We start from the raw sequence: 23,912 nt of genomic DNA on the forward strand, positions 1-23,912 counted from the left end.
CTTGTCATGAGGGGAATAGAAGAAGAAAGGCTTCTCAAACTGCAAGGAACCTCTGCTCATGCACAACATTTCTCATATATTTCTCATCATGAAGAAGGTACACTTCCATCAAGTTTATTATGGCATGCTAGATTTGGACATTTAAACTATGACAGTCTCCGCTTATTGAAGAAAAATGGTGTTGCTGGTTTGCCTACAATTCCTAGGAAACATAAGCAATGTGATGCTTGCATTCTAGGAAAGCATAGCAAACAGTCTTTTCATGATTCACATTCAAGAGCACATAGGAAGCTTGAACTCATTCATTCAGATTTATGTGGTCCAATGCCTGTTCCTTCTGCAAATGGAAATAAATATATCATGACATTTATTGATGATTACACCAGAATGTGTTGGGTTTATTTATTGCAGAACAAATCTGATGCTTTTCAAACATTCAAAAATTTTCATAAATGGATTGAAAATGATGCACAATCTCATATTGGGTCTATTCGCACTGATAATGGAAAAGAATATACATCAAATGAATTTGAAAACTATCTTCGCCAACATGGGATCAAACATCAAACAACTATGCCTTATAATCCCCAACAGAATGGTGTAGCTGAAAGAATGAATAGAACAATCTTGAATATGGTACGATCCATGCTTTTCTTCAAAAATGTAAAGATAATGTTTTGGGCTGATGCTGTTCTATGTGCTGCATATATAAAAAATAGATGTCCATCTAATGCTATAAGAAACAAGACTCCTTATGAATTGTGGTATGGACATGTTCCTTCGATAAAACATCTCTGGATCTTTGGTTCCACTTGTTATGCTTTGATACCAAAGGTACATAGAAACAAACTTGGTGCTAGAAGTCGTAGGTGTATCTTCTTGGGGTATTCAAACACCTCTAAAGCATACCGCCTCTATGATGAAGCAAATAAAAAGTTTGTTGTATCTAGAGATGTCATTTTTCTTGAATCATCCAAATCTGACAATGTTGTTGAGCGGCAACTTGATCGCTTGGATAGATTCGCAAAAACGAAATTTTCTTCTGAAGAACAATCTCCCCTGCATGAAATTCCAACAACGGATGATGCTTTAAGTGATGTAATTGATAGAATTGGGAGACTCAATCTTGATTCAGTCCCAACTCAATCAACAGAGCAGCCCGGACCATCTCAAAAAGGTCCCCCAAAGTGGCTGACAAAGACACTTGAAAGTGTTCATCCTGATGAAATTGGAAAAACAGGAACCAGAAATTCAAACCGACAAAATGGAGGTGATGTAGATGACTCTAATTCACCAGTTGATATGGATGTTTCTTATGATTGTGAATTGAACTTGTCTACAGATTTTGAACCAACTTCCTTCAAAGAAGCAGCTTCTCATGATGAATGGAAAGAAGCGATGCAAAAGGAGTATGATGCCCTCATAAAGAACGGCACTTGGAAGCTGGTTGATCCTCCATTTGGAACCAAACCAATTGGCTGCAAGTGGGTCTACAAGAACAGGTACAAAGCTGATGGCTCACTTGACAAGCACAAAGCTAGGCTTGTGGCAAAAGGTTTTGCACAGAAGGAAGGGGTCGATTATGAGGAAACTTTTTCCCCCACAGCAAAATGGGCCACCATCCGGACACTCTTTGCACTAGCAGCTCAGAACGGTTGGAAAGTCCATCAAATGGATGTAAAAACTGCCTTCTTGAATGGAGACCTAAAAGAGAATGTTTTTATGTCCCAGCCTGAAGGATTTGCTGTGAAAGGACATGAACAAAAAGTATGCAAACTTGTGAAGTCCTTGTATGGCCTCAAACAAGCACTGCGAGCCTGGTATGAAAAACTAACTGAGCATCTTCTGAAACTCAACTTCAATCATTTTGATCTTGATGATGCAACTTTATTTGTCAAGAAAGTTGGCAAAACAGTTGTATATCTTGTGGTATATGTAGATGATCTTTTAATGACAGGGAACAACGAAAGCTACATTGCATCCATAAAGAAGGAATTGGGGAAAAGTTTTGAAATGACTGATTTGGGCTATGTTCATTACTATCTTGGCATTGAAGTAACCCAACATCCAAAATCCATATTTCTTTCTCAAAAGAAATACATTGGAGATTTGTTAAACAGATTTGGCATGACAGAGTGCAATCCTCTTTCTACTCCAATGGAACAAAACTTAAAGCTCACATCTATTGAAGGAAAGGAATTTGAGGATGCAACAAAGTATAGACAGCTTGTAGGAAGTCTCATCTACCTCACTACTACCAGACCAGACATTTCATTTGTTGTTGGAATCCTCTCTAGGTTTATGCAAAAGCCTTGTGAGGGACATTGGTCTGCTGCAAAAAGAGTTCTAAGGTACTTGAAGAGAACTCAAGACCTTGGAATCAAGTATACACAGGTGGACGACTTCAGCTTGATTGGATACTCTGATTCAGACTTCGATGGAGACAAAGAAACTGGGGTATCTACTTCAGGATATGCTATGAGTCTTGGATCAGGAGCTGTCTCTTGGAGATCACGCAAACAATCAGTTCCAGCAGATTCCACAACAGAAGCAAAATACGTGGCAGCAGCTGAAGCAATGAAAGAAATTGTGTGGCTCAGAAAAATTCTTGAAGATTTGCAGGTAAAACAAGTACAATCAACTCCACTCATGATTGACAACACCTCTGCAATAAAGTTGGCCAAGAACCCAAAGTTCCATGATCGTACAAAGCACATCAATACTAAATATCTTAAGATTGTATCAATATGTTGCAGTTGTAATATGTATTTTACTAACTTGTGGACATGGTTGATGACGATTATAATTTCTAGATGATTGATGTGATATGGTTCAATGATCAATCTATGTTTTTTTTATGTTTTTTATGTCTAATTCATCATTCTACATGTTTTTGTTGACATATATGTATCAAAAATTAAAAAATATAAAAAATATATATATTTTTAAAAAATCGCTCCCGAATTCGCTCCCAAACCGGGAGCTTCTGAAAATGGTCGCTCCCGCTCCCATTTTCGCTCCCGCTCCCGCTCCCGCTCCCAAGTAACATGGGACCAGTAACCATGAATATTGTGACCTTGTCCCTACTAGGGAAAATATGTATATACCATATATACCTATTGTTTCCTCGTCGTATCTGGATCATGGCTTTTAAAAAAATTTGACGGATCCATATCCAGATCCGCATCCGCATCCTGGCTCCATATGTGAATCCGAGTGACTTAAATGAGATGACAAGGGCATCTACTTACAAACCCAACAATTTCATTTTAATGGGAGTTTTCTAAATTATGAGATGCACACTTGAACTAACATAAAATTATCATAACCTAATTAGTGTCATACTGAGGATCATAGACTTCAAAATTTAAGAGATGCACACTCAAGGTTCAAGGAAAATAGTTTAAATATCATAATGGAGCAAGATTTCTAGATAAATTTAGCAATTTCAACCATGGCACATGTAGAAACCCCTCTTCACAACTATAACATGCAAAATATAACAAAATATGCAATAAAATTCCAAAATTCTCGTAAGAATCACTTCAGTCAATCCCGAGAAACCTTCTTCAAGCAAAATTCCACCTCCAAGAGCAATTGACACCATTAAGATCACATTTTGGCCAAATAAAATAGACAAGGACTACAGTGCACTACCAAAGAGAGAGAGTGTGATGAATGAATAATAATGAAAATGAAAAGAGACCTCCCTCTATTTATATAAGGTAAAACAAGTTTCATTTTCAGAATCTTACAAGAAAAACCCCTAAAATTTTTCACTTGACCATTCAACAACCTCAAAAGGTCTCAAGCCGACCCTAAAATAGCTCAAAAAACATAACAAAATGCCAAAAGTAGCCCACATGTGTGGGAAATAAAAGTCTCCACCATGACATCACTGTCTAAAAATGATCAAGATCCATTAAGCAAGTGATTAATAGATCCATGAGTGCTCTTCAATCCAAGAAATCCTCAAAATGCATGGATACATCTCCAAGAGTGCCTCCTCAACCATGATGTCATCAATGAAGAGGCCTATGTCACCTTTCTAGGGCTTGTGGGGGTGGCGTGGCATCATGCAAGGCAAGTGTTGGGGTCTAAAGAGAATGTGCAAGCCCTCCCAAGTCAAATCATCCTCATCTAGGCTCTGGAACAAATAACATCCATTAAACAGGGTCAAGGTCAGCCTGGAGGCGTCCTGGGCACATCATCAAGTGATCCAACACCCAAGCTCTACGGCTTATCATTTCAACATCTAGGGGTACATGAGGGGATGTAGTACCACATGGAATCATCTCAAATCCAAACGCTCATCTCTAGAGGGTCAATACTAAAGCATGAAGGTCATCTCGGCTCTCAGGTTCGGGCAAAACATCCTCTGGAGTGGTGCTGAAGAGGGTATAGCCCATCTCTAAAGGGATCTCTGCTGCTGTCATAATACTCATAATTATCATTTCATTCACAAGATAATCTAACAAACGATTGATATGAATTCAATGATACAGTTGATCAGATGCGCCGCCATATGCATAACCTTCAGTTGATGTTTTGCTTATCTTTTTATCTTTATTATTTTCATGCACAGACTTATTCCATAGATTTCTTTTTTTGTTTTAAGCAACTGGACTTTATGATACATTATACTTTTTGTGGGTTGTTTTCCTCTATGTTGAGGAGACCCAAAGATATGATGCATATATTTATATGTTAAAACTGCCTCTCTCGGGGAGGACATCTTTAGATCATGGCTGTATCAAACACAGCCGATTCCTACAGCAAAATTTTGCTCTGAAAACAGTGGAACAAAATGACAGTAAGGAGTTTTTTGACTGATTGCATGGTCAATCAATCAGCAGTATTGGAAATGCTCAGCATATGCAATGTAACTTTTTATTTTCTTAATAAAAAGTTCGCTTTTTCTTCGGAGAAAAAAAAAAAAAATGGTCATTACCTTCAGAGTTTTAATTATATAATTAGGTTTTATTTATATTTATATTTATATTAATATTATTTAATATTAGATATCTTACAGCGTCATAAAAATACCATAGCTGTCTTACATTGTTTCTTAAGCCCTAAGTCACAGGACATGCCCCTTAGGGTCTTGTGTACCGTATTTCATGTGTCGGACACGAAACGTGCCCTAAAACGTGTTGAAAACGTTTTATTTCGTGTCCTCCACTCGAGACATGTGTTTTGGACATGGCGAAAATGTGCCCTAATGTTTTTGGCTCTTATGACACGTGTCCCATGAAAAGTGACATTTAAAACTCGCGACATGGTTTATTTTTGGGTTTATTTTTGTCATTGTTCGCCGCCAAAGTCGAGTTTGCTCACCGCCAAAATCGAATTTGCAGTGCAGTGTGAGGAATTTCGTCGGATTTGAGCACAGTGCTCACAACTTCACATTGAGAGCACATATCACAAGTTCTTCTAAATTTCTAGTTTCATTTTATCAATCATGACATTTCTAAATTTCTAGTTAGTAGTTTTTTATGTGCTTGAACAATTGTTAATAACATGAACAATGAACACTGAATTGTGAAAATCATTGATGTGTGGTAAATTAATTAACTAACTAGTAACTAGGACATAATACAAAATAGATATCATCATGACTCATATCTGTAGATGTTCTAATTTCTAAAAAATATGGATCAGACACTATATTTCTGTATTTTTTTCTAAAAAATATGGATCAGACACTATATTTCTGTATTTTTTTAATATATATTAGCGTGTCCTGTTTCTGGGGTCATTGTGTCTCGTGTCGAATACTCGTATTTACGTGTCCTCGTGTCATGTGACTTAGCTTAAGCCAAATTTGTGATGCTAACGAAGTACTCCTCATAAGTTCATAACTAATAACCATTATCAAATAGGACATCAAAATGAGGTCCATTACGAAAACAGACAACATAAGATGGTAAAGTACAGATGTGCATAAGTGTGTTTCAAAGGGTAAAACCCACAATCTCATTATAGACATGCAAATTTATCTTCTGAAAATCACATCAACAAAACAAGTTAAATATCTGAATATCAAGTTTTCTGACTAAAATCTACTATTATCTCAACTTAATTACCTGCAAGTTTCAGAAAGACTCGCAGAATCCTCGAAAAATAATTGTTGCACAACCATCTGTACCAAACCATTCTTAGCAACCATGGCTCTTTCTGGAACCACATGGCAAGCCAAATTCCCCATGATTCCCAAGCATATCTCCTATGATCAAGTATAGAATTTCATCAATTTATAATTTCTAGGGATTACAGTGCATAATTTTAATAAAATGCTGACATTTTACAGAGCATGATTGTGACTTGAACTGGCATATAGTTATTCATAAAATCAATATAAATCACAATATGTTGAAACTTGAAAGGTCTCTCAAAAATAAGTTGAACGGTTAGAACTTGGTTTTGTGACAAAAGCTTCTGTGCATCTCCCATTTCACCCTTACTCAAGAGGATTTTAGCCTTGCTCACTGCATTACTATAAAGCAACACCGCCCCTCATGAAACAATGATTACAGTGCCCATAAAAATGGACTGTAGCCCCTTTCACTATGCAGACTTAAAAATGTTTAGGTACCTCATCAGGAGGCCAGCATCAACAATATATTCTAAAACAATGTATGTATATATATATATATATATATACACCATTTCTGCATGTCTGATATAAAAGATTTAAAATAAATCATACTTGAGATGTCCTACATTTTTACCGTCAAAAAACCCATCAACCATATATATACCAGAGATACAAATATTCTTCATTTCATCATTGAATTTTACAACGTCCCAATGTGAATTTAGCAGCAGATGAAGTGGAAGAGCATGGACAAAAGAGAAGCCATAGTAAACCATATTTAAAAGCTCACAATAATACCATTCATATGTATTCTAATTCTTTCTATTTCTAAAACCGTGATTTGAGTAATGGAGGCTTGGATGTTTACCCTCATTCTATCAGGTATGCGAACACTTAACATAGCAAGCAGCACATCCAACAGATGATTCTCCACCTGTTCATCAAGCAATTGAGAAATTGCTTAACCAGAGAGCCAGCAAAAAGGACTCCTTAATCATATTAAATTATATCTCATTCGAATATTGACAGATGATTACCACTTTAACATAGAAAGATCAGGAACTGTTATAAGAGGTTAGATTCATGCTCACAGTCAAGAAATAAAAAGAACAAAGGTAGACTATATTGGCCACAAAGCACAGCAATTATAATAAAATAGAAGATCAAAACATATATATATATATATGAAGAGAGAGGGAGAGAGATTTTACTAAACATCCACAATATCAAAATAATCTATAGGACAAAATGATTACAACTTTAGGAGAACTCCTTTTCTATTAGAAGAAATCATATAAAGGTGGTGTTATACCGCCTGTTTGGTCGGACTATGTCCTATCCCTTGAAGTCCCACTTCAAGTGTCTTCCATCCCTAACTAGATTGGAGGACTTTAGGTGAACTCTCTCATGGACTCATCGTTTTATGGGAGCCTGCATTTGTACAGGTGATCACCGGTGTATGGGCCAGTCCAACCTATGTCAGGTGTTAATTTTTAGGGCTCGATTGTTCTCTGTGGCAGATAATTGCATTTTCAAACTTTATCATTTACATATTACATTCACCCCATAACATCGTAACATCATTAGAAATTATGTAGAGAGAACAATTACATCAACAATGCAGCGAACAGTAGAAGAAAACCATGCACAATAGAGACACCAGGATTTAGGTCAGAGACCAGCACAAAACCCCACAAGGAGGAAAACCCAACCAGATTCTTCTTCTATTAGATACTCATCAAATGTTCAACTGAAATACAAAGTACAATAAGAATGAGATACATCAATTACAACAGGCCTCCTAGAGCCAACCCAAGTCAATTCAGAACTATGTTTGTGATGTTTCATTATAGGGATTGATCTTGCGTCACATAGATCATTATCTTTTCCTGTAATGTCCCTTCCTAAATTATTTTGGAACATGATTAATTTCTACATTTTGGGGCCGATTTTGGAGTTGATAGGGCTCATTTGATTTTATTAGGAGGCTAGACTTAGTAGAAGTTATTTCGATGTGGTTAATTTGTATGTGGGGGCCACCCACACTAGAAGAATACGCATTCCCTAGTTCGATTTGCATGGAGAGGAAATTGATGGTTAAGTGAGGGACCCACAAAATCTCTATAAGGAATGCAACTCTCCTCATTTCAGCATCTTATCTTTTGACATAATGAACTCAATCTTAGTTGCTCAAGCTGCTTAGCTGGGTTACTGAGTTGTTTAGCACACGAGTGTCTCCGAGCGGAGATCTCAACCCTTGCTTCGGTGGACTTCGAGTGCCAGCCCTAAGAGGGAGTTCTTCTTCATCTCAGTTCGTAGCAGCAACAGGGAGACGAGTTACAGCAATTGTAAGTCAAGTACCAGCAGTAGGGGGAGTTACAACAGCGCATGGATTGAGTAGTCACAACGTGAGGCACTCCGTGAAGTTGGGGAGACAGGAGCATCCTTGCATCATTTTCGGGAGTATAGAGGGCAGCTACAGACACAAGGGCCATCCTACACGCATCTCTCATTTCATCACACGCAGGACTACGTCATCTCCTCCATGACTGCGCATTCATTGGAGTGAGACTCTTTGGGGCAGCACATAGTTGCGGGGGAGCGCCCCCCCCCCCCCCCGGAACCCGCTCCCGAATCGCACTCCGGGCGGGAGCGGCCCGGGAGCGAGCTCCCGAAAAAAATTTGCGCTCCCTACCATTTTTGGGAGCGTTGCAGGGAGCGGTCACTCTGTCGCTCCCGGAGCGATTTTTAACGCTCGAGAGCGATTGGGGAGCGATCGCTCCCGAGCATTAAAAAATCGCTCCTGGAGCATTTCGACGGGCGTCGGGAGCGATCCAGCGGAAGAAAAAAAAAATCCGCAGACGCCAAAAAAATCCAAATCCAAAAAAAAAAAAAAAAAAAAAATGTTTTAAAAGCCCAATGGGCCTAAAAAAATTTCATTATCACTTCATTGAGCAAGAGCAAGAGCAAAGGAGCAAGGAGAAGCGAGGAGCAAGTGCTGAGGAGCGAGGAGCAAGTGCCGAGGAGCGAGGAGCAAGCCTGCAGAGGTAAGTAACTTAGTAATTTAGTTAGTTTAGTTAGTTTAATTTAGTTAGGTAGTAATTTAGTTAATTTAATTTAGTTTATTGAGTTTAAAAATCATGAATTTAAATTAAATTAATTAATCCCAATAAATTAAATTAATTTGCAGATTCAAGAATCAAAACCCTACAAACATCAAACACCATGGACCTGGCTATATTTCTTGGCATTTTCCTCTTCCTGGTCCCTTTTATGGTTATTATGGTGCTGGAGAGTAGGAAACGGAGGGGCCAAACTGAAGAGGGGGATGAAGAAGCTGGAGAAAGTCAAATTGGTGAAAACCCCGGTGAGGAGGAGCTGGAGGAGGGTGAACATGACCCTCAAAAAACTAAACAAGACCAAACTCCATTGTGGAAATATGTTAACAGGGCTGAAACAGGGAGAGGGGGTGGAACCACTAAATTTCATTGCCCCCATTGCAACACTGATTACACAGGTTCATACACCCGTGCTAGAAGACACCTCTGCGGGAAAAGGCCATGGGATGGAGACAAACAAATAGGAATCAAAACTTGTACAGCAGTGTCAGCAGCGGATAGAGCCAAATACATAAGGGAAGAGGAGGAAGCCCAATACAGATCAAAAAAATCAAGGGGTTTCTTTGAACCAAGCTCGCAATCACAAAGAACTCCTTCAGCATCCCTCCCAAGGTAGTGGATATGGAGGCACAAGGTCATCATCTTTAAGGCGTAGAACCATATTAGATTTCCTTGATGAGGGGTGTAGGAATGATGTGGATTCAAAGGTTTACAGGTTTCTCTATGCATGTGGGATACCATTCAATGTTCTTCGCTCACCTTATTGGCAGGAAATGGTTTCTGCCATAAATGATGCCCCTGATACAAGAGCCCTATTTATGACAAGGCAAGAACCGTTGGCCTTGATCATGAAAAAGCAAAAATAACACATTCTTTGAATAGAATGACAAGTTCTTCGACTGACCATGGGGTGTCCATTGTATCTGATGGATGGACAAATGTAAAAGGCAAGCCATTGATAAGTGTTCTTGTTGTGTCTGTTAGTGGTCCCATCTTTCTAACTGCACATAATTACTCAGACAAGTTCAAGACCGCCATCAACATTGCAGAAGCATTACTTGAAACAATTGAGCATATTGGCCCATACAATGTCATCCAAGTCATCACTGATAATGCTCCTAATTGTAAGGCAGCGGGAGCAATTATTGAGGATAAATACCCCAACATATTTTGGTCTGGATGTTTGGTTCACACATTGAACCTTCTGTTGCATGATATTGTCAAGAACAAAAATGAACAATACCAATGGATTGGTGATTTGTACAAGAAAGGCAAACAAATGATAAAATTTATTACAAATCATAGCAATACCCATGGCCTTTTCCGCAGTCACTCGAGATTGGAGTTGTTGAAGATTGCGAAGACCAGATTTGGTAGCTATTACCTCACCTTCAGGCGCCTTTTGAAGGTAAGAGAGGCATTAGCTAGCATGGTATCAAGTCCACATTGGCAGGTATTAAAGGAAAGGGCTACAAATGCAGCTGACATGGGAGGTTTTGAAATGGTGGAGGAGGTCGCTCTTGATGGGCAGTTTTGGACAAGTGTGAGGCAGGTATTGGATTTCACCAAGCCAATTTATCACATGATTCAGTTTGCAGATACAAACAAACCAATGATTGGCGAGGTGTATGAGCAAATGGATACCATGTTGGGGGAAATAAAAGATATTGTTCATAATAGAGATCCCAACTTGTTCAAACTGATTCATGATTGTGTGTGTGAACGGTGGAATAGGCTTAATCTTCCACTACATTGCTTGGCGTATATCCTTACGCCAAAATACTACTCTACATCTTGGTTGGGCCAACCTGCAGCAGGGGGTGGGGTTAGGACCAAACCCCATTTAGATCCAGAGGTAACTAAAGAACATTTGGAAGCATTAGAAAAGTTGGTACCTGACAGGGAGGAATGTGCAGCTGTGCGTCTTGAAATAGGCAGATACTTCAGTGGCACTGGTTTGTATGGTAACTTCCATGCAATGATAGATTTGATACTCTCACATGGTGGGAAACATATGGCGGCCACGGACTTTTGCCAAAATTGGTAAAAAAAGTTCTTTCACAGGTTGTAAATACTTCTTCTACAGAGAGGTGTTGGAGCACCTACAGCTACATACATAATGTGAAAAGAAACAGACTCAATGAAAACCGAGCAGAAAGCTTGGTTTATGTGCACTACAACTTGAGGTTGTTGAGTCATTACTGTGATCGGGCTTATGAGGATCCCACATATAAAATTTGGGACAATCACCCAGAGAATGACAATTTGGAGGATGGCATTGTACATATTGAAGAACTGGAAGAGGAACTTGTAAGGGATGAAGATGAAGCAGCCATGCCACCTCCACCTCCACCTCCACCATCCAGTAGCAGTGCTCGAGGTCCGAGTCTTGTTCCTTTGCTGTCGCCACCTCCATCTACACCCTCACGTGGAGGTTCTAGTTCTGGTCGTCGGTCTGTGCGGGAGACTCCTAGAAGACCACCACGACCTGCTTATACTGCTAGAGACTCTCGTGGCAAGGGCCACATGTAGATTTACAGTTTACTTGTCTTTTTTAGTTTCTATTAGACTTTAGTTTTCATAACTGTTGAGTTTTGAGTCCTTGACTCTTGACTCTTGACTCTTTCATATCAAAATGATATTTTTTGTAAACAATATATCACTGTGACAATGAAAATTTGAAGTTTGAAGTTGGGCCTTGGCAATTATAGCTCATTGGTAATGATTGTGAATTATGAATATGATGCTTCGTGAAAGACTAAAGTTGTTTCATTTCATTTCATTATTCATGTTTCATTTTATAAATTTATAACATTTCATATCATGTTAACAGTTAGAAGTTAGGACTTAGAAATATCTTAGATATTACTTCTTGTAATGGTTAAACTTAGCTTACAAGTACAACTTTGGTGATCAATGATGATAAATGTTATTGAATTTTCAATTTTGAAAGCTTGAAGTTGAAACTTTAAGATTGAATTTGATGAATCATGATTCATGAGACTCAATATGTTGCAGTTGTAATATGTATTTTACTAACTTGTGGACATGGTTGATGACGATTATAATTTCTAGATGATTGATGTGATATGGTTCAATGATCAATCTATGTTTTTTTATGTTCTTTATGTCTAATTCATCATTCTACATGTTTTTGTTGACATATATGTATCAAAAATTAAAATATATATATATATATATATATATATATATATATATATATATATATATTAAAAATCGCTCCCGGATTCGCTCGCTAACCGGGAGCTTCTGAAAATGGTCGCTCCCGCTCCCGCTCCCAAGCATCATTGGGGCACCACCATCAAGGGGAGTTTGGAGCTAGGGTGTTGGGAGATCGTTTGGAGGACCATCTGAAGAGGATTGCTGGAGTTGGGAGAGCAGAGATTGACAGGATCAGTCACAACAACAGAATTTAAAATTAGAGGGCCAAGTTGTGAAAGGTCAATTTTTTAAGGTTGGAACCTAGGGAAACCCTTTCTGGGTTTTTCTGGGTTTCGAGCAAGGATCACACTCCTAATTTTATATAATTTTCTGGGCAGATCTGAGGGGTCAAACAGAGGTCCCAACTCAGCCAGCAGCTAGAGGAGCTAAGGGGAATTTGGGCCCAAAATTTTGAGGTCAGCCTTTGGCCAATTCCTTCGTGGGTTATTCTGGGTTTCTTGCATAGAGGCTAGGATTAATTCCCCAAAATTTTCTAAGCAATAAGGAAGGCTCTAACAACATATCATTTCAAGCAGCAGCACCTTTCTGGGCAGTATTAGCACAGCTCTTGGGCCGGATTACCAACAGATTTGCGGAGCGTGTTGCATTGTTCATTTTGGGTTTTTCTAGCTTGCCTAGAGCAAGCCCAAGTGCACACATTCCAGAACCTTGTTGTACACCTCTTCCCATTTAATAAAATGGGTAAACAGCGTAGTTTGGTTGCCAATTTTGTGGTATGATGGTCTGATTTAATTTTATGGTGTTATTTTTATTGTCCGCTTTGCATAGCACCATTTTCCCTAGTTTGGAACATTACATTTTCACAGAGAAATGTGAGCCATACCTTGGACAAATGTGAGCCAATATCACAGAGGAATGTGAGCTACAGACCACAAAGAAATGCGAGCTACAGACCACAAAAGATCGAATCACAAAGATAAGAATTACAGAGAATACTAATCCGAGCCTCCACAAATATTCACCACAATAAGTATGCGAACCAACGAACCATTATAACAAGCCCCAGAGATAACAATAAATGCAAGCCACTTAGCCATAGAAGATTTCCATCGAATTGCGTATATCCAAATGAAGGAACATTGACGGATATTTATGTTTGTTTTTGTAGCATTGGATGGTGTTCTAGTCTCGAGACTTTGTGGAGAGGATAAAACAAGGAGTCCTCCAAAACCCAGAAATCGTTTTTGAAAATTCCACCTAGAAATGGCTCAATTAAATTAATTAACCATAATTAAAAAATTCCTAAGTCTAACTTAGGAAAAGTGGTTAACTAATAGGAATTAATTGAGAAAAGTGTGAATCATCTAGAAACTCACATGGATCAACTAGGAAATTATCTCAGCCATGGATTCAGTTTTAATCTTGGTCGTTGGGGTCCCAAATGGAGATTATAAGAAGGCAATGGGTAGATGGAGAGGAGACTAGTGCAGATACTCAGTGATCTGGGCAGTTCGATTTTCCAATGCAGGTGACTCAACAGAAGAAATCAAGCCAATAGATCGAGTAGCAAGTGGTAGAGGAGCAGTATTCCAAAAAAATCCCAGTTCCAGAGAGTCAGAAATAGGAGGCCGAAATTATACACCAAGAGGTTGTGCAAGGGCAACGCAAAGCCTCAATTGAGAAGTTCGATTCAGCTGAAGAGAAGCTCATTTTCAATTCTAGAGGTCGAGAATATTTGCTAGTGTGTCAGAGAGACAGTTTCCCAGTTAGCAGCAGGCATGACGGCTTAATTTGCAAGAGTTTCGGGTTGAGCATGAGAGGGTATGCACTAGGGTGACGCAGGGCTTGCGCAGAGCTGGGTGGACGACTTGCTTTTCAGAGGTAGTCAGGTGTCAGGATTGTTTGGAGAGAGGGTAAAATCCCTCAATATATTTTTGCCAGTATTTCTCTTGGGTAGAATCACCAATTTGGCAATATTTTATTGTATTCAAAAATTCTACTCTTGCATAATAGTAAAAACCCTCTATGCTGCACCGATTTTCCCAGAATGGATTTTTTCGAGGACAATTGTCCAAAAATAACGGTGTTATAATTTTTGTGTGCATTAGCATTTTCATTTTCGGAGTATTTTATTTGTGAAGATTGCAGTGTGATTAATTTGTTGTTGTCGTAGCGATAAACTGCATAATTAATTTACAGTTAGAAGAATTAATTCCAATTATTGCAATAAAAATTTCAATAGTGAAATTTTCACATGGTATTAGAGCAAGGTTGATCAGACAAGAAGCTTAGAGCAGAAGGAAGAAATCATCTAGATTCAAAGGGAGTCTAGTAGCACAATTTTAAGATTTGCGCAGAAGCTAGTCAAGCTAGTTCGAACTGTTGGGCAGAGGGTTCAATTTTTCTAGAAGGTGGGCGGAAAAATTCACAAAGCCCAGTAGTAGTTCTAACAGGCAGTAGCAAAGCCTGGAAGCTATTCTAGTGAATCAGATTTGTATTTTCGCTAAGGAGGTTTTTGTCTAGGCATAGAGGGCTTTGCGGTAGTTTGTCGGAGCAAAATCAATGTCGGGTGAATAACACACAGATTTGTAAATTCTTCAATAAGCCATGGACAAAATTGATATTCAAGAGGCTTTCGAATTGTCTTCCAGGTTGGAGGACGAATTTGCTTGCTTATCAGGTTCAGCTTCACAAGGTGTCTGGTATATAGACAGTGGAGCGTCAGCTCACATTAGAGGGGTTAGAGAATATTTCTCTAGCTACGAGGAGTAGATGGACTTCCATATTACGATGGGAAACAGAACAAAGTGTACTCCAATGGTGTGATATTCCCACTTAGCAATGTTGCTAAGTGAAATATCAATTTTGCTCAATTTTGTCATTTTTGGGTTGCAACATAGGAAATGTGGGTTATGGGGCCCCACTTGCAATTTTGGGTTGAAGGACAGCTCCAATATAAGAAAATAAGGGAAATCGAATTGCTAGTGGATGGTGGGGGCCACCCCCAAAGGGAAATACGCTGCCCTTGTCAAATACGCACTCACGGAGGGAAAAAGACAAGGAAGGTTGATGTATGGGACCCACATGGGGAAATGGAGGCTCAAGACTAAATAGCAGGGGCATTTTCACTCACCTAACACACTTGAGCTAAGAGCCAAGTCTGCAAGTGTTGTTGAGCACACGGTATTTTCAGGCGAGATTCCCACCCTACCTTTGGTGGACTTCGAGTGCCAGCTCAAGGAGGTGATCTACAATAAATTGGGAGCGAGCCCAGGAGTTTGTTCAGGCAATTCGTGGAGCTTCTACAGCAGGTTGGGCGTAGTAAGGGAAATACGCATTTCTTAGGGGAGTTGATTGTGGAGCAGAGAAATCATTGGGCTTTCTAATAGTGTTCTGGGCCACCATTTGCTTGGAGTGATAGTTGGGCACGATTTTGGGGGAGTTTTGTTGTGCCATTGATGCATCAACAAGGACTATGTGGGCCTACATAGTAGTGTTTTCGTGCCACATGTGGGGAGCTAGGGAGAAGGTTGATTGAGTGTTGAGGTGAGTTGAGACTTGTGGAGACTTCAAGAGGGGAATCTCGTTAGACTTTGCCACCATTTTTGTTGATTTGGCGTAGCCTCGGATGTGCTCTAGCCACGAAATTTGGTGGAGAGGTTGGGGCACATGAGATATCCAATACCGAGAAAGGGTTTGGGCAGATTCTAAACAGATCAGGAGATATTAAAAAAATTAATATTTTTAATGGAGTCCCTAAGTCTAAACTTAGGGAAAATAAAATATTAATGTGTATTAATATGAATCTGTGTTAGAATGGTCCAAAAGACATGGATCAAGCCAGATCTAATCTTAGTCGTTGATTAGGGACTCAATCTTGGCCATTGAGATGTCAAGAGGAAAAGTATAAGAGGAGGCTTGAGAGTCACTTGGAGAATACACCAGAGTGATCAGTCATTCTATTCTCTAGAGTGGGGTTTGCAAAGAGAGATAGAATTAGTGATCAGGGGATGCAGCTGAGGACCAATTGAGTACAGAGAGACAGAGAGGCAGAGATAGTGTCGGGAGAGCAGCGCAATAGCCAAGGAGAGTGACGCAGGGCCAGCCAGGGCTCACGCAGGGCCACGCAGAGGCAGCTGGGAGCTGCGCAAAGCCTCAGAGAGGCCAACGTTGTTGACACAGAGGGCCAGAAGGCTGACACATGGGCATCCCAGAGCTAACGCAGACCCATCCGGGGTGACGTAGGTCCAGCGTGAGGTAGAGAGGGGCTGACGCAGTCCAGAGAGAGGCTAACGCTGGGGTTTCTGGGGCAGATTTGTGCTGAGTAGCTGCCGGAAGGATTATCCAGAGTTTCAGCCAGGAGATTTGTCAAAAACTGAGAGGTATTACTGCCAAGGAAATTCTCTGTTGGGTAGGCCTATTTCGGCACCCAGATTGTACTCTGATATTGCTTAATAAGAAAACCCTCAGATAGTTGCACCGGTTTTCCCGCATTGGGTTTTTCCGGGGACGTTAGTCCAAAAATAATGGTGTCAGATGGCATATTTGTTTTTGTTTCTTTTAGTTGTTGATCTGTAATATGTTGAGCATGCACTAGTGTTTATTTTCAGTATTTACATTGTAAATAACTTGTTAAGGAAAATAACAAGTAGGTAGGAATAAATCAGATAAAGTGCATGGAGGGTTTCTAACTAAGTAAACTTAGAAACTTCAACATGGTATCAGAGCGTGATTGCAGATCACAGGAGGACTAAAGGACATCAGCCGAGCAGAGCAATAGCAGCAGAAAACAATTGTCCCGAGGTGACAGAAGTTGTTTCTAGCAGAGCAGCAACAAGGAAGGGTGACGCAATGCCTGCGTCATCAAGGGCGAGCCAAAAAGAGGCAGCGCAGAGGCGAAAGAAGGCAAGAGAAGCCTCACGCAAAGCCACGCAATAGCTGGGAGGGCTGATGCAGTTGACTGAGGAGGCCGGGTTGCAATGTCAGGATTGCGCAGAGCCTAGGAGCTCTCACCTTCAGGTTGTTGGGGTTTAGAAGGCTGCGGGAATATTGCAGAGTGGAGCTGGTGAGGTACTGTAGTCAGAACAATACCTGACAGAGCAAGGCCAGAGGAGTTGCTACCGAGGGTTTCTAGCCGAGGAACCCGGATCAGTGGTGCGGTTGCACAAGACGATCAGAGTAGGGGGCATCTCGACAAGCGGCAGAAGGATTTCCAGGAGGGAAATCAGGACTTAGAGGGAGTCCAGAAGAGAACTTCCAGACGGGAAGTAGAGACTCAGAGGAGTCGAACAAAGAACTTCCAAGGAGGGAAGTAGAGGAGCATCATGGCACTACACGGAGTAAGAGACCAGGATAGACTGGACAAAGCATCGAACTTCACAGTCTGGAAGGCCAGAATCTTATCCGTACTTGATAGGAATCGTGTCAAGAACTTCGCCTTGAAGGTAATAGTTGTCCCAGTCGACTCTAGTGATAATGACAGGTACGAGGAGGCGATGGTGAGGGCCAAGAGCATTATCCTTGACGGGGTCAAGGATCATGTAGTACCACACATAGCCGAGAAGGAAACAGTATTTGAGATGTGGGAGGCTCTCAAGAAGCTGTACCAGCATACTTCTGTGCAGAGAAGAATGTTGCTTGAGAATCAAATGAGGTCGTATCAGATGAAGAAGGGACAATCGATTGACACCTTCCTCGGAGGACTGGATGAGATCCGAGATCAGTTGACTGCTATAGGGTTAACACTGGATCAGGAGTTAATGGTGAGGACAGCCCTGAATGCTGTCTCAGAAGACTGGGAGGTATTTGTCCGTATATTGGGCAGAGGGACACTTCCACCTTGGGACGAGATGTGGGCAGCTCTTTGCCAGGAAGAGATCAGACGGCAATCGAAGACGGGGTAGCAGCAGCAAGGGGATCAAAGTCAAGCAAGAGGAGGAAGATGTGGCCCTAGCATCTGAGGGAAAGCAGGAGAAGCGGAAGAAGAAAGATCTCTCCAAGATCAAGTGCTTCCACTGTGAGGAGTTGGGTCATTATGCGACCGAGTGTCCAAGGAAGAAGAGTAAGGGAGAGTCTTTCGAGACTAAGGCAGCGCCAGCATGGGCAGAGAAGGAAGTTTTGACAGACGATGATTGTGCCATGAGTGCACACGCGCCACTTGAGCGGAAGTGGGGAGACATTGAGGTGTAGTCAGGTAGACTATAGGCGATGAGGGGCAGGATCCTCGAGGTAACCTCTTGGATTAGACCTTGCTACGGGAGCCCCGTCGAGGAGTAGCAGGACTGGTTGAGTCGGGTAGAGACAAATGCGGATGTAGCGGCAGAAAGAGCTACAGTGCAGGAGTCGCGAGACAGCGCAGGGCTAGCAGGCTGTAGTAGTGCGAGAGGCACAAGAGTGTTGCACCAGTGCAAGATGGCACAGAGAGGTGTGCAACAGTGCGAGATGCAGGGAATTGTTGCAGTAGCGCAGAGGTCAGAGAGGGCTCAGGGAGCACTTGTCAGCGACAAAGGGAGCTTCAGCATCAGTGGGTGTCTCTAACCCAACAGGGAGGTCAAATTGGGAGATCAATTACTTACTTCTCAGTAACTGAGTTGCAGTGCAGCAGTGGGCAACACAATGCAGCATGATGAGAGGAGGTGCAGTGCAAATGCAGTGCTGGGAGAAAGGACCAGCAGCAGCACGGATGCAGAGGGAGTTGTCGTACAGATGCAGCAGTGGCAGTGGCAGAACCATGGGCAGCAGCACAGGATGAAGCAATGCAGAGGATGTTGGGCAGGAAGGCCTAGCATCAACACAGGTACCAATGTCAGACGATCAGAGTAATACTCAGTGAGGAGTATTGCTAGAACACAGTCCTCGCTAAGAGAGAGTGTTGATTTGTGGTAGCATCAAATGTGCTCTAGCCACGAAATTTGGTGGAGAAGTTGAGGCACATGAGATCTCCAATACCCAAAAAGGGTTTTGGCAGATTCTAAACAGATCAGGAGATATTAAAATAATTAATATTTTTAATGGAGTCCCTAAGTCTAAACTTAGGGAAAATAAAATATTAATGTGTATTAATATGAATCTATGTTAGAATGGTCCAAAAGACATGGATCAAGCTAGATCTAATCTTAGCCATTGATTAGGGACTTAATCTCCGTTGTTCAAATGTCAACAGGAAAAGTATAAGAGGAGGCTTGAGGGTCACTTCGAGAATACACCAGAGTGATCAGTCATTCTATTCTCTAGAGCGGGGTTTGCTATGAGAGATGGAATTAGTGATCGGGAGATGCAACTTAGGGGCAATTGAGTACAGAGAGACAGAGAGGCAGAGATAGTGCTAGGAGAGCAGCGCAGTAGCCAAGGAGAGTGACGCAGAGCCAGCCAGGGCTCACACAAGGCCACGCAGAGGCAGTTGGGAGCTGCGCTGAGCCTCAGAGAGGCCAACGTTGCTGACGCAGAGGGCCAGAGGGCTAACGCATGGGCACATCCCAGGGCTGACGCAGACCCATCCAGGGTGACGCAGGTCCAGCATGAGGTAGAGAGGGGCTAACGCAATCCAGAGAGAGGCTAATGCTGGGGTTTCTAGGGCAGATTTGTGCTGAGTATCTGCCGGAAGGATTATCCGGGGTTTCAGCGAGGAGATTTGTCAGAAATTGAGAGGTATTACTGCCAAGGAAATTCTCTGTTGGGTAGGCCTATTTCGGCACCCAGATTGTACTCTGACATTGCTTGATAAGAAAACCCTCAAATAGTTGCACCGTTTTCCCATATTGGGTTTTTCTGGGGACATTAGTCCAAAAATAATGGTGTCATATGGCGTATTTGTTTCTGTTTCTTTTAGTTGCTGATCTGTAATATGTTGAGCATGCACTAGTGTTTATTTTCAGTATTTACATTGTAAATAACTTGTTAAGGAAAATAACAAGTAGGTAGGAATAAATCAGGTAAAGTGCATGGAAGGTTTCTAACTAAGTAAACTTAGAAACTTCAACAATTTTAGGGACTTCAAGCAGTGTTATTTCCTGGTGGATCAAATTGCCCAGCAATTAGAGAAGTGCGTGGAAATTGGGGCAAATTTCGAAGGTCAGAACTAGGCCAAACCCTTTCTAGGTTTTGGAGGGTTATTTGTGGGGAGACCGGGGTTAATTTCCCGTAATTTTCTAAGCACTGGAGGAAGGCCAAACAACAGATTCTTCCAGCCAGGAAAGCGGTTTTTTGGGTCCAGTGCAGAGCATTGAGGGGAACATCTTCCTAGCAACAGAGCAGTGGTTTCCACCCCCTGGTCTTGTTAGTTTGCCTTGGGCAAGCCCAGGTGCATACATTCCAAGCTTATTTTGTACCCCCTTTGCATTATTATAAAATGGCTCAATTCTATGCAATTTTTGGAGTTTTCTAAGTATTTAATTTTTTGTGAAATTTTATGTTGCACATGCTATGAATGCTTTGTTTATCGTTGTTAATTCTCCTTGGCAATATTTAAATGGCATCAGTGCTCATAGTCTTGGCTGAACTTGTGGGAGCAACAGCCAATGTATGATGCCAGAGGACAGGCAGAACATCACGTACAAGAGGCAAAGGTATAGAAGCAGGGAAAGACAGCTACCTTACTCCTAATCTAGAAACCCTTAAGCCGGAGGTTGAGGGACTAGATATGGCGAGAAATTTGAATGATAACGGGAGTAAAGAAGAGGAGTTTGCCCAACATCTCTTTAAGGCTATCCACGACATGTCTAGGGGTATTGACAAGTTGAGGTAGCAGAACAGTAGTAACAACAAGGGTAAGGGCGTTCACGGAGATATTCATTTGGATGAGGGCTCAAGTACCTCGCACCACCAGGCAGCAAACCCATCCAACGTGCCTCATTGTTGACGAAAGTGTAACTAGGTTCGGTCTTCATAAATGTAATTTTGACATTTGTATTTATTCAAGAAAAGAGAAATTGTTTCTATATTATTTGTCAATGAGTTTCTTGTTCATTGAAGTAGGTCAAGCACGTGTTTAAGTGCTTCTAGGAAGTCAAAGTGTCAATGTATTTATGTAAGACCCTTAGAGGGCATGTTACACTATGTAGAATATTGTATAAGGTCAAAGGAATACCTCCAAGCAAAGTCAACAAGTCTCCTCCTTGCAACGACATCCTTCAAGCAGCAAAATGATGAAGAAATAGACAAGTCGGCCTACAATCATGATGTCAGCCTCAAGTCGGCCTAAAGGAGGGACAGTCCTCTATATAGAGGTTGTCCACTCCCTCACAACGTCAACCAAGCATCTCTGAAATCAACGAAGTATAGAAGTCGAGAAAAGTGAGGAAAAGACAAGTCTAAGGGTCTCCAAGTGAAGCAAAGAAGGAAGGAAGAAGAAGCGAAGTGAAGGGACTATTTCTAGGGCAGAATACAGTCACATGTGCAAGGTAGAAGAGGACAGTCTGCGGATACAACAGCAGTGACAAGACAATTCAAGAATCATTATTGTTTGGGTTAGAAATTAGGCCTACAAGGCCTCCTAAGTCAAGCAAAGAAGTCTATGACTCTAGCAAAGGTGAAAGGACCCTAATTGTCTAGGGTATGTACCACACGTGGGAAAAACTAGGGTAGCATAACAATATTACATTTATACCTCAAGAAAGATCTCGTTTGATCAACAAAAGAAGAAATCTACTTGAGTAAAGGATAGAAGAAGAACATCTCTTCTAGAAGGCTCACTCATGGAAGGTCTATCTCTAGACAAGCAACAGAGAAGCAGGACGAAGTGCTAGGGAGCAAAGTGTCAGAAGGAGGAAGTCTATGGGACGGGGACACAGTGCAGAATAGAGGAAGGACTTGACTTGTACTTGGAAGACATCCTAGTCAAGGGTCTAGGTTTTGGCATTTATCAATAAAAAGCTTCAATAAGAGAAACTTACCAAAGGGTTTTCCTCTCTAAGAGAGAGAGGTTTTGGCCTTGGTAGAGAGCCAACATCTTGTGTTCTTGTCTTTATGTTTTTGGTAGCAGTTTGATGAAACACACACACTAATAATAAGAAGAAGATCAAGCTAAGATAACTGTAAAAGTGCTTCACAAATTGTTATCAAGTAGAGAAGAATCCTAACATAAATACTAGCCCTTGATTCTTCAACATGGTATCAGAGCTAAGGTGACACATCAAGGAAAGGGCATCTCAAGAACACTCATCAAGGAAGGACATCTACAAAAGTTGAAGCATCTAGCCAAGAAGTCTCAATCACTCTAAGAAGGTCTACTATCTATCTTTCATCAAGAAAGACTACAAAGCAAGAAGAGCCTTACACAAAGGCACCTACAAGAAGAGAAAATCAAAGGACCTACATCAAACCACAAGTCATCAAACAAATCTCATCATCAAGCAAGTCCACTTGGAGAAAGCAACTTGAAGAACATCAAGATCTAAGGAAGGCAAGCCATCAAGTCTTCAAGGAGAAAGCAAGTCTACTACATCTCAAAATCTATCACGTAAGTATATGTCCCCTTTTGAATATGCATCAATGTCTTTTTGCAAGGAAAGCAATAAATTGGTAAGTACCAATAACTTTCTTGCATGGAAGAAGACGATTGATTTACTTCTCAAGGAGAATAAACTCCTAGAACACATCAAAGAGAATGCTACTATTCCTGCTAAGGAACAAACTCAAGCCTTAGCCAAGTACAATAAGGATGAGACAAGAGCTCAAAGGATTCTAATAGAATCCATCAAAGACTCTCTCATTCCTTATGTCTCCAAACTTGAAACATCAAAAGAAATCTATGATAAACTAGCAGAGCTATTCTCGGTAAGCACAACTGGAGAAGTGATATCTCTTTGAAATGAGTTGGACAAGATGAAGATATCAAAGGAAGGAATAGCTCCCTACTTCATGAAGATCTCTGAGATGAGGGGTGAACTTCAAGAGCTAGAGGAAGTCATGTCTGACAGAGAAATGACAACTGTAGTACTCAATGCTCTACCTGAGAATTGTGGCGACTTCACATCAAGCATATATGCCAAGAAGGAAGCCATCCCACTGAGTGAAATGTGGTCTCTATGCAAGAGAGAGGAAACAAGACTCAAAGCAAAGGAAGATGTGGGATCAAAGGAGCAAGCATTTGCAACGATGGCCAAGAGAAAGGGAAAATTTGGCAAATTTGGTCCACGAAAAACAAACAACAAAAATATGTCCAAATTCCAATGCTATGGATGCCAAGAATATGGACACTACAAGAGGAATTGTCCCAAACCAAAGAAGGACAACAACAACAAAAAAAAAAGGGAAGAAGCTCATGTGACTCAAGAAATGAAAGAAGAAGACAAGAAGCAAAAGAAGGAAGATCCTCTGGATCTCTACTATGACAACCATCTACACTATGTGGGGAAAGCTGACAAAATCAAGGCACCAGATCCCCTGAAAAGGAGCAGGCAAGCCAGAGACAGTTAGAGGATGAGTCAAGGAGACGATTTTGCTACTGGAGACCTGGTCTTAGACATTAGGGGCCTGAGGAGGAGATTGAACATGAGGCAGAGGACACGCGAGAG

General features: G+C 41.0%; 1 protein-coding gene across 3 annotated transcripts in view; it reads right to left on the reverse strand.

Annotated features, from left to right (window-relative positions):
- The window catches only part of LOC149167888 (ARM repeat superfamily protein), a 295,116-nt gene that overhangs the window by 247,624 nt on the left and 23,580 nt on the right, over positions 1 to 23,912 (reverse strand). For 2 of the 3 annotated variants that reach the window (XM_089433231.1, XM_089433230.1), the window contains exons 3-4: positions 6,966 to 7,031; positions 6,087 to 6,226 (exon numbers count right to left, since the gene is read on the reverse strand). In XM_089433231.1, the coding sequence (XP_089289357.1) occupies positions 6,087 to 6,226; positions 6,966 to 7,031 (206 nt within the window). The remainder of the gene's footprint in view (positions 1 to 6,086; positions 6,227 to 6,965; positions 7,032 to 23,912) is intronic. The other variant, XM_089433232.1, reaches the window with a different exon arrangement.

Source organism: Pinus tabuliformis, chromosome 5_1, assembly GCF_031772625.1.
Source record: "Pinus tabuliformis cultivar Carrire ecotype Pingquan chromosome 5_1, CPIR1, whole genome shotgun sequence".
NCBI classification, from domain to species: domain Eukaryota; kingdom Viridiplantae; phylum Streptophyta; class Pinopsida; order Pinales; family Pinaceae; genus Pinus; species Pinus tabuliformis.